General features: G+C 39.3%; 1 protein-coding gene across 50 annotated transcripts in view; it reads right to left on the reverse strand.

Moving 5' to 3' along the window:
- The window catches only part of camk2b1 (calcium/calmodulin-dependent protein kinase (CaM kinase) II beta 1), a 72,388-nt gene that overhangs the window by 52,701 nt on the left and 7,299 nt on the right, over positions 1-12,388 (reverse strand). For 49 of the 50 annotated variants that reach the window (XR_004656609.1, XM_034871485.1, XM_034871478.1 and 46 more), the window contains exons 3-5: positions 2,750-2,809; positions 2,167-2,221; positions 1,664-1,729 (exon numbers count right to left, since the gene is read on the reverse strand). Coding sequence is in view for 48 of the 50 variants with exons in the window: in XM_034871485.1 (XP_034727376.1) it covers positions 1,664-1,729; positions 2,167-2,221; positions 2,750-2,809 (181 nt within the window). In the remaining 2 variants the exon portion in view is untranslated. Of the gene's footprint in view, positions 1-1,663; positions 1,730-2,166; positions 2,223-2,749; positions 2,810-12,388 lie in introns of those variants that run through there. The other variant, XM_034871492.1, reaches the window with a different exon arrangement.

A 12,388-nucleotide genomic window follows, 5' to 3' on the forward strand; every position in this document is an offset into this window, starting at 1 on the left:
ATTTCAACAACATCAGACTATTCTACTTTACTTTTAATTTTCTGAATGGACTAACAACCACACCACAATTGTCACTTTTAAGTATCTCTCTCACTCTTCTCTCAGTCTATTGTCTCTCCACCCTCCTTCTATTCAATTTCCTTTTCCACCATTGGTTAAAGTGAACTGTGTCTGTTGATGAGTCAGCACAAGTGGTGGGAGTGAGATACAAAACAGCATGAGTGGTGGCGGTGGAGGGTGAATAAAAAAGTTAAGAATAGGGCTGAATGAAAATTAAGAAAAGAAAAGAAAGAGAGAAGGTGAGACTTCACAGACGCACAAATGCTAAAAGTATGGGACTTCCAGAATCGCCTTCTACCACTGGGTCCTATCTGTGTCTTATGTGTGTGTGCCGCCCGCCAAATTACAAATCCTACTATGGCCACGCCAAATCCCACCCTACAAAGCAGCTCAATTGGTTGGGGTTAGGTATTTCTCTTCAAGTGCTTAAGGTTAGGATGGTGGATTGTCAGTGGTTAGGACCTGAACAAATGGGGTTACTTTACCCGGCGTAAACATGGACACCTGGCCAATACTAGGGATTGAAGGGCGGGTCTTGGCCTGGCCATAGTAGGAGTCAAAATTTTATGTCCCGCCCATTGGCTTGTCTTATTTCCATGTCCCGCCTTACAAAAACCTTGCAATGTTTGATTGGCGTTTTCTTCTAAATTCTGGTCCGTGATTGGCTGAATTTCCCAGCGCGGAGTTCACGGAAGTACACGGGCGCAGATTATGTAGCCTCCTAACAAGACCTCTCAAATTCATGAAAATGCGTTCAATTGAAATCGGACAACAGTGTTAGAATTGTAAGACCCTAAGGTATCTGTGGTATTAATGCTGTGATGAAATTATAAGTGTCAATATACTAAATTTATGTTGAAAGCCAACGATATCTCCCCATAGGAATGAATGGGAAACCTGTACGGGTTAGCTTTGGCGGTCCGGTACCGCCATCTGGCCCGGTCCGGGCCGTAGTAGAACAACGGAAACTTTCTTTTGTGCCAAGTGCTTCTTGCTGTGGCATGTTTTGTACTTTGAAGAAATCACTTGTCCATTCATTTTAATCAAAAAACTCAAGATTAACTACAAGATATCAGATGTAAGATGAGGATCACAAAATGCTGTCACCAAGTCGCAGACCCGCACTCCCATATTGGTCAAACCTACATAAAGGTCAGTCCTTTGTCAGGGTGACAGGTGAAATACTGTGGCATTTATTGAAGGGAAATGCAAACGAGAGAGGAGGAATAGTAAAACCCAAGGGGGTAAAGAAGGAAAGAGCAAAGAAAAAATAGTAGTGATATGGCAATGAAAATAGGAGATAAGTTAGAAATGAAGCTAGCAAGAGAGACAAGAAAATGCAATAGAAACAAAAGAGGAGAGTAATAACAAACAGAAGTCAAGAGAAAGGAAAGCAACCCCGCAGAGAAGGCATGTTTGGAGCAGAAAACAGAAAAAGGAAACAAGAAGAATAGGAGCGAAGAGCAGAAAAGAGAGTAAAGCAGAGTCACAAGAGAAAAGGAAAAATACGTAAAACTAAAAAACAAAAGACAAGAGAAGACAACAGAAGACAGAGACCATTTTAGGACAAGGAGACACATATGAGTGAAGGCTGCATTCCTACCTGGCATCGGCCTCGCTGTAATACTCTCTGGCTACGATGTCCTCAAACAGTTCACCTCCGGTCACCCTACACACACACACACACACACACACACACACACACACACACACACACACACACACACACACACACACACACACACACACACACACACACACACACACACACACACACACACAAACACAAACACACAAATATTGGGATATTTGGATTGGTAAGTGAGGTGGGGTACTATGAAGGCTATAAAATAAGGATTCCTTACAGTACCCCCCTTCCCCCAATCCTCCCCCCTTCCAACACTGTATCCATGGAAACTAGAGGCAATTGCCGAGAGATGGATGTGGAGGGCGTGGGTGGTTGTGGAGGGGATATAGGAGTGAGATTTATGTAATTGTATATGTAAGCAAGTGTGGGGAATCAGAGTGGGGGAGGAAGAAGAAAAAAAGGGGCAGAAAATGAGCTTGGAACAAGAGCAGAAGAGAGGAGAGGAGAGGAGAACTTACAGGTCAAACAGGAGGTAGTGGAAGCCCTCCTCTGATATACTGTCATGAAGACGAACTGGAGGAGAAAGATAAAAAAAATAAAGATTGGTTTTTATAAATGCACCCTGCTTTGGCTAGAACATTTCTGAATACCACAGTAACATTTCTGCATTTTAACTGGGAAATAAAATTAAAAAGAAAGGGAGCGATTGTGTGTGAAGTAGAAAACACAGGGGGTCAAAATAATTTAGTCTTACATCATACATATTTACAGTATGGTAAAATGGCCAACTAAATCAACGGAAACAGAAGGATATATGGTTATACTTGTGTATCACAGTACCGTAAGGATGGGTTTTCCTTTGTTGTAATAAGTAAATAAGATTTATAACTTTAGGTAATACTAACTAAATGATCTCAGTTTACAAAAGGTATTAGTAATAGAAATGTGATACATTGGTAATAAAAAGTAATAAACAGATTATGCAAGTCATAACAATAATAAATAGGTCTTCACTTTATAATGAATGGTAATAGATGGGATTCATTTAATCAGACATATGTTGGTGGTAAGAGGAAAAAAAACAGAAAGACGTGTGGTCACCAATGTTGTGATGTTTCAATAGGCGACAAATTCGAGCCTCTCTTTCCAGCTTCTGGTGATCTGAAGAAACATGGAGATAGACAACAGAGAGAAAGAGAGAGAGAGAGAGAGATAATGAGGAGTTATTCTTAAAAATGTGACTGCAAATACACAATCTCATTATGAACGGATATTGTAGCAGCCCACTTGGGACAATCAGGTTAAATGTGAAAATGTCCAAACATTATAGTAAGATATGTTATTTCAGAGTTTGATGAAACAGATTCAGTTTTGTCCTACATGTGAAATTGACAAACTACAGTGTGTAGATTCCCTCAATGGGCGTAACTCTTATAAAGCTGAAATGCAATAATGAGATGTGCTGATTCTCCAGGCTTTGACAAGATAATTGCAGTAGTGAAGTATGTTCCCAGATGGACAGAGAGATTAACAATAATGAAATCAGGACAGTCCATTCAATCCATCTATTGAAATGAGGGTTGGACATTTACATTTGGGCACAAATCAACAAATGTGTGAACAATACGAGGCATAGTTCAAATGTTTGTTGGTTTGAGTGTTTCTTCTTTCTCTAGTCATGCCATCTTTTTGCCATATCAATATACAATCAAAGCACAACAATTAATAACAACATTAGACACTGACTTTAGTGGAAATGGTAAAATATTGTAAATTACACTCAGTCCATCCAGTTCAATGAAAGACTAGATTCATCATAGAAATTTGAACTTCTCTACTTCAAAGTCCAAAGTGGTCATTGCTTATGCTTAAAAAAACTAAAACAAAACATTTGAAAAGCTAATTTGTTTTTCACATTTTGAAACCAACATTGTTTACATCCTTGCAAGCAGTATTCTTTATTTGCAAGGTGTGTGCATGTGAGTCTTTGTGACAAACCAAACATTAGTTTGACACATTCATTAAGAAACCTGCTCCACAGGGCTACTAGAGGTCAGATCCATAAAAACATAAAAATATCTAGCCCTATTTTTGTTTCAAAAACCAACCAATGATTATTAATGCAACATACTACTACTACTACTACTACTACTACTACTACTAATAATAATAATAATAATAATAATATTCCTTGTGAGTCAGAATACAGGTCTACTAACGTATTTTACGAGACCCAGAAGGGGGTCGGGGTGGGAATCACCAAGATTCTGTATTCTCATAATCCTTATTTCACAATACAATAGTATTTTGATTTTAACCATATTGCAATAATCTGTAATTCAGAAAGTTATATTGAAATGTGAAATTTATATAATAAAAGTTTGATACTTGGCATACCAAGTATCACGATACTATGCTTTATCGTCCCCCCCCCCCCACCTCTAGAAGGGGGTGGACCACCCTGTAGCAGAGTGTAAAAAGCATGGAAATGCATGTGTTCACCCACACCCATGTACAAATTGCATGGGCTTAAAAACATAAAAATACACATACTGTACACATGGAGTACATGCAGGCACACAAATAGACAGGAAAAAAAACAAGTGCACATATTCACGCTGGCATTGAGGAGTGACAGTGAAGTGTAAGCCTAGTGATTATAGTCTTAGAAGATGAGAGGAGCGAGGCGGAGAAAGAAGTTGAGGAGTGTTGAAGGAGGGACAGAAGAGGGGGGAGGAATAAGAACAAAATGCAAGGGTGATTAATATGCATGAAGCCTGGTTAATGTCTTTCTGTTTAAAGAATAACATTGCTGATTGCTACTGTTGTTTCACCATTCACCACCTCCTGGCGCTACTTGTTTAGGTTTTTCTCTTTCACTCTATTGATTTGGGTTTTGAAAGAGACTATGGACAAACTGTATGTTTATTTTATACTTTGTTTCTGTGTTACAAAATTAATTTCAAACACTTTTAATGGGATACAATAAAAAAAAAGATGTATCTCTTGGAATTTTATCAGTAACTGTATTCATATTTTTGTTAATCATTGGAGAAGAGGTGTCATGAATTGGCGACCCAAATACGGCTATTGTCCACGTAGGATCACATGTTTACAGTTTCCTCAATAAACGCTAAGCATATGCTTTCTCTCCAGCCAAATTCACCCTGACTGGCTTAATCCCGTGTTTTCAAAATTACCAACTGTCACACATGCTTGTGTTGAACACTCCCGGATATGTTAACCATCACACACTACAATGTCAAATGGTGGAAAACATGTCAGAAGCACAAGCATCACATTTCATTCTGTCAGTGGCATCTGCTGACATCACTCTGAAAGTACAAAATTGGATCCAAGTAAGCGTGATGATTCATCTTAGCTTAGCCTAGCAGATGGCCAGACTGGGCCTTTGTTTTCTACGCAACTGTAAGACTGTGGTGAAAATTATATAGCTAGATGTAATGGTAAAAAGTACTGTTTTTTGGGGAATTATTATTAAACATTACTTGACCACTGTACTTTCTTATTCCAGATTTTTATGTTTTAAAATCATAACCTGAAATGCCAGATGGTTTGTAACACAGAACCATCTGAAAATTGGAAAAACATTTGGAAAGGGCAAGCACTTTAAGAAAATACCTGGCAGGTGATTGGATGAGCCATCTGTGCAGCCATGGCCCTCTCACACACACACACACACACACACACACACACACACACACACACACACACACACACACACACACACACACACACACACACACACACACACACACACACACACACACACACACACACACACACACACACACACACACACACACACACACACACACACACACACACACACACACACACACACACACACACACACACACACACACACCTAACCATTGCCTGTAGCTCCTCACTGGACACTGATTGGTGTGGTAAGATGGCAGACCAAAACACAAACACATCAGGTTGGAGCCTAACAAGATGGATTTCAACATTGTAATGTGATATCGTGAGAATCCGGTTGCCGTGCAAGGTAAAGTAAATCATAGTCTTTCAATAATGCCGACACAGCTATGTGCTGTAATTATTGGTGAATGATTAACTGTAAAAAGTGTTACATATACAATTAATTGTGCTTTCTAACTTCCCTTCAAGTTTCTTTGAGACTGGAAAACCATATGGGTCTTTGAGAACTTGTCTTGATTTACAGCTGGAGATTGACTTAAGATGAGACATACCAACCTCTTATGTAACAAAGAATGTCACTAGTTAGGTGCTTTATTCCGGCTTAATGAAGTTGGCTGGATCAATGGGAGAGAAACCTACAGCCAACACAGGGAATGACAGTACACAGTCTGTACTGTGTGAGATAACCTTGTGGTGAGGGAAAGTTTAGTGATTTAGTCAGTGGTACCATGGATGAATTGTCAAAGTGGTCCAGGGTATCATAGTGTTGTTTTGAATAGAGGTACTCAGCTAATTAGCTGGTCAGTGTTTGCTTTGGATTTTGTACATAGTGAGAATATAAAAAGGGGTTAGTGGTTGAATGATTAGATGACTGCAAAGAGTGGCTGGCTGGCTTATCTTGTTTTGTTGTGTTCCTAAACCAGCAGTGTTGGAGGCATCTACAGTGAACACACTAAGGCTTCTAATGTGTCTGGTGGTAATCTTTAAATTAAGACAATTTTATAGTTTTATACTGTATCTGGATATAGCAGTCAAAAATGTATCCAGATTTTTTAAAAGATATTGGAGGGAAAAGATTAAAAGGTTATTCAGACGCAATCCAATCATTCTGATGAAGAAGGGCAAATAACAAATGAGAGGAGAGGGCGGGGAAATGAAGGACACTGAGGAATGGACCGGCGTAGAAGGAGAGAGAAAGTGAAGATAAGAGGAAAAGCAGCAGGAGATCCATACATAAGCAGTGAGGGCCAGATGTACGTACACTTGCAAACGGAGCGCTATCAGCACCATGGCAAACCTGCAAAAAACGCACGCTCTGATACCTCAGTTTACACCGTATTTTACACCATATTTTACCAAACCTCCAGTTTATCGGGTAATAAGCACCTTTCTCCGCCCACTATACCACAAATTGCATGCATTTAAAAGCACAATTGAATGGGCCTCCTTCTCTCTTTGTATCGTGGATCAGCCACCAAGTCAGTCAAAACAGCAAAAACAAAGATTTGCCGATAAAAAAGTTGATCTGTTGTTTATGAGGTTCCAGTAAATTTAAATACTATACAAGGCCGGTGGGGAAATGTATGTATTGACTGGTGCGCTGTAGCAAAGTGTTAAGTTCTTGTGCTGTGATACGGCTGAGTGCAGACTGCAAAATCCCCACTGCTGATGCTTTGACTGTTTGAAATGATCCTGATGCCAATATTTGTAATGTAGCGAGGAGTTTAACAACTGCTGGAATGGAATGTGAACGTTGAGTCTGAGATTTAATGTCACCTTTGATTTCTTCCAGTAGCCTAACTTTAATATTGCATGGCTTCTTAATCTGTAACGCTTAACGATTTTGTGTGCACGATTTTGTGTCACACTGAAAAAGTGTGATCCTTGTGGCAAAAATCCTTTCGGCTCGTCTCTTTGGCCTATGTCTTTGTCTTGCTCAGATTACTGCTCCCATTTCAACAGGAGGCTTTGCAAGGAAACCTGTTTGCAGCCTGTTTACACCTGCTTTAAAAGGAGAATTTGGCCATTTTTATGTTAATCTTGATTGTCATAAAGCAGTTGTCTGGGCAAGTTTTAGAGAGCCTTTGTGCCTCTTAACAGACAGATCATATCTCGTCTTGAAGTTTATTCCCCTCCCAAAAAACTGTGTGTTCAGCCAGGCATCTGTGATAAGGTCATGGCTTCTCTGTGGAAACTTGAAGTTTATTCCCCTCAAAAATAGGAAATTGAGCAATAAAGTGGTTATGACCATATCAGTGACTATGTACCTACATGGAAATTGGGCAAATGATGTGTGTGGCTTGCACAGTGATAGTTATAGAGAAAGCAACTAGAAGGCCCGTTCTAGCAGGAAAAGGGAAATGTTTTTTTAGGGGGGAATAAACTTCAAGATGTGACATGACCTGCAGCTTATGTACATACCGCAGAGTACATAATTAGGCACACTTTGCACATTCAAAAAAATGTGATGGGATTCAGTCGACAAATTAATGAAATAAGGAACCAAAAAAATAAATTATTTGAGCCTGTTCAAGGTGTCGTTGTGTGTCATCAGCCAAATGAACCTAAAATCTGCAGAAAACGTAGCTCAAAGAATTTTTATGTCATAAAATTTTAAATTGCTTTAACATACAGGCAGACTGTGTACTGGTAGTAGAAAAGTATGACTAACTAACAAATCATGATTTACTTATGTGTATTTAAAACTTAATGGATTTGACTTTATAATAACACTCAATTCTAACGGTTTAACATGCACTCGCCTGCAGTGACTACATCTGTCCTGGTTATTTGACATTGATACAAAGCTGGCCAAAACCAAAACCAGGTCAGTCACTGCTACTGCAATGCAGGTGAATCTCAAACACCACACACGTGATGCATGCATGCATGTGCTATATATATACCCATACTGTATACATATACACACATACAAGCATAACTATACATATACCATGTATAGAAGCATAACAACTTTCATGATAAATTACAAGGCCATACAGCAACCTCCACGTCCAGAGATCATCGCCAACAAACAAGCTCTGTGATTGGCTGGATGCATCGCTCAACTGACCAGTCCTACATTTCCAATTAACATGTGTTGGATTGCTATTAACTTTTTCACAGCTGAAAGACTTTGGGGCAATTAGAAGATGTTACACATAGAGGAGCCTGGCTGTGTGTTAGTCCATTATATTATCTGCAACAATAAATAAATACTTACGCTTTTCTTGTAGCTGTAATAGATTATTGATAGAGTTCACTGTGCAGTTGACTGAGTGCATCACAGCCTTAGCTCCACTGCTAACGCTTCATGTCTGAATATCGGTTTGAAGTGTGTGTGTGTGTGTGTGTGTGTGTGTGTGTGTGTCTGTGTGTCTCAGAGAGAAAGAGAGAGTCAGATGAGAGTCCCGTGCTAAAGGCATGTAGGCGTAGAGGCGCATGGCCCTCAGCTGCCAAGTTCCTGGGGTGCCAAGTGCCTTCTCTCGCATGACCCCTCCCTCCCCTTGGCTTCCATCTCCATCTGCCAGTCCGAAGCAAATGCTCCTCTTAAGTTGCTGCAACCAGGGCTCTAAGCTCTTTACCCTACCTGCTGCCTGAGAAACAGCACAACACCAAAATGTACCAAACCAAATCCCTCTTCTAAAGTGGAGCAGCAAGCCATCATGACTGCAATAAATAAAAACTGGCTGTAGCAGCCCATGTCAGATAGGTCATGGATAGCTATGAATAGGACCTGGAGTAGAAGAAGTATGCAGCAGCACTGCTGGCTCTCACATTGCTCTGCTGTTTCATGGAACATGGCTCATCCATTAGTAAGGAGTGCAGCACAAGCCTCGCACACCACCCAGTCAAGTCAGATCAGTGCTCCTATCACATTTAGAAGCAGGGAGATTATGCTGTGCCTCAGAAATATAGTGGAAATCTGCAAACAGCTGCACTTCGTGATAAAGCTGCTAGAGGGAAATGTACAGGACCAATGATAGCCCAATGTATACACTAATTATTTATTCTGTGTGTGTCTGTGTCTGTCATCAAGGCAATTGCTGGGATTAACTGTTAGCCTTCTACTTATAGCAGCAGGATAACCTGGGATGGTTTTAATGTCATTAAAAGCAGACATATAGTCAAATAGGACATAGCCAGGCACTCGACTGAATCTCAGAGTGGGGATTTTAAAGAAAAGGTGCATTTTACTCTATTGTAACCATAGTCTACATCCAGTTTGACTTTCTGTATGTGTTGTTTGTGGGCTAGAAAGCCATATTTTATTATTTACCGAGGTGGTTTGCAGGAGTTTGGTTATTTTTTGTTTTTATTGTTTTTTTGGGATGGGACACAGCACTCAAATTGTGAATGCACATACATTCATACCCTGAAAATATTATGTGACAAAAATAAAAATGGAACATGCAACTCACTCAACTAAAAAAGCTTTACTAATGGATCCATTTGGGAAAACGATTTAAACCTGCAATAACTGATTAGATGGCATTGATACGGCAAACTTGTTAGCATACGTTGCTATATATTGAAAGAGCAGTGCTTGTCCCTCCATTACCACCACTGAGGTGCCCTTGATAAAGGCCCTTTATCCAAACCGCTCCAATGGAGCTGCTCAGTGGCCAGCAGATCAGACTGGGGTTGTATCGGGCAGCTTCCAGGTCTGAATGTGTAACAGTGTAAATGTGACAGGTTGTTGTTGCAAATAAGAATGTATTCTCAATTGACTCACCTGGATATATATACATATACATATACATACACACACACACACACACACACACACACACACACACACACACACACACACTAAATACACTCTGTATGTGGTTTAATGTTAAGCAGTTAGTGTGCTGTCAGTTTTTAGAGCTCTTTCCAGTGAAAACAGATGCCTGCTGAGGCCAATAAAGAAAATAATGCTATGATCGAGATGGGAGTGAACTAAAAGAGTAAAGTTGAGGGCAGGGCAGTCAAACAATGAGTTTCAGCTTGTTTGTATTTTCATTGTATTTTTCAAAATAACTTGAGTAAAGGTAGCAATGTTCTTTTCTCTTTTACATCTGCTGTAGCTGGAAATCATATGTTGAATACAATGCCAAACGTGTATTACAACATCAGCTCATTTGTTTTGATTAATTACACTGTTTCAAGTGTCTGCATTCTCTAGTCTAACATTATAAAACAACTTTCCTTGAGCAGTTTGTCTCCAGCATGTTGATCCTTGAAAAACAATCCCTGTTCCCCATCACATCATCACAACATACAGTACATACAAAGCAGTATTTCATAAATAGTCTGTATATGCCTGTTCCACCACACTCCACATTTTCATACACAAGCAGTGGCACCGTTTGTGTGTGTGTGTGTGTGTGTGTGTGTGTGTGTGTGTGTGTGTGTGTGTGTGTGTGTGTGTGTGTGTGAGAAGGCAGGGTAACAGTCAAGTGTCAAGTGCGGAGCCACCTGGCCTCGGAGTAGGGCTCGTGTTACCAGGCTGGAGGGCAGCAGGAGATTTACACTGGGCAAGTGGTGGTGTGTAGACGTAAAAAATAGTTTTTATTTAAAAACATTATTAAAAATGATTATGTAGTAAAACATAATATTACAACAGTGGTAGGAACTTAACTTCCTATCATTAAATCCACAAGTAATCACTTTTAAATAAATTAGTGTTTTTACATTATCCCTCTCTCCACAATGTGATCATTTAATGGCAGTGCCATAAAAAGCAACAACGATTAATTTTTGCTACAGGATGCTTTGGAGACATTTAGATTTAATTCTATCAACTTTAACTTGATGAAATGAAAAGAACAATTTGCAAAATTATGACTTTCACCATCTTGCCTTGTCCTAATGTAGGGCTGTGACTCCTTAACTAACAATACTTTTCATCATTGATTATTTTCTTGATTACCGTAATGGTTTAATCTAAATCTCCAACCAGCCAGTACAGGTTGTAAGAATACACTTACACAGAAACAAGGGCAATTGGGAGGTACCACTAATGGGACTATGGATGCAAGGTAGGCATGGGCAGGTTACTGGTTTTAAGGTATACCACGGTATAAAAAAGTAACCATTTCAAAACCACAAGTATTTTCCGTTATACTGTTCCTACGGTGTGAGCTGTTTTTGTTGTTGTTTTGAGTCGTGGCTGGCCAGAGAGTAACGTAGGAATTTTTCGGCTACTGAAAAAGCCCAGACAAATTCAAGGTAACGTAACGTTGTCTTTTAATGAAGGTTTGTAATCAACTACAAGAGTTAACGTAGCATGTCTAACAATAGTTAAATAATTACTTAAGGCTGCTACTGAGGCAGATGACATGGCTAACATCAGCTATTTTCCTTCCTAACGTCACTTTACTAAGCAGACAAGTACAGATTTTAGCACAATAACACTTTACTTAAAGGTAGCTACATAAGAGTGACATGTGATACATCAACCCTAACCATAACCATATCTTGTCATGGCAAAACCAAATGACACCTATTAAAAGAAGCGTTACGTCATAAACGTTTATGACTGTTTATAATGTCATTTCACTCTTATGTAGACAACTTCACACTGTAAGGTGTAACTTTACTACTTTTACGGTAGTGTTAAAATGAATTGAGCTGGTATTACGTCTCACTCGTCAAATTCAGTGATATATTACCAAAATGCATTAGAGAAAGAGGAAGAGTTGGCTGCAAAGTGGGTACCACTTAAAAAAACTAAAAAATATGATTGTATTATTTATTTAAACTTAATATGGTACACATTTAAATAACGTACCAAATATTATATATGCTGTTTAAGATAAAAATGTCAAAGTACTACATTTTAGGGCTGTATTTGCAATACCTTGAAACTGTGGTATTTTTGCTGAAGGTTATCATACCGTCAGAATCTAATACCGACCCATGCCTTATCCAAGGTGGGCGATCCAACGGGAAATCTTTGAGAGGTCCTTTCATGCATGACACGTGATTAAAACCAATGAATCCATCAATCAGAAGCATTAGTATAACTCAGAAACAAGGCTGTGTAAAAGGTAAAGGCTGTAGGGC

The sequence above is a fragment of the Etheostoma cragini genome, chromosome 5 (genome assembly GCF_013103735.1).
Source record: "Etheostoma cragini isolate CJK2018 chromosome 5, CSU_Ecrag_1.0, whole genome shotgun sequence".
NCBI lineage: Eukaryota > Metazoa > Chordata > Actinopteri > Perciformes > Percidae > Etheostoma > Etheostoma cragini.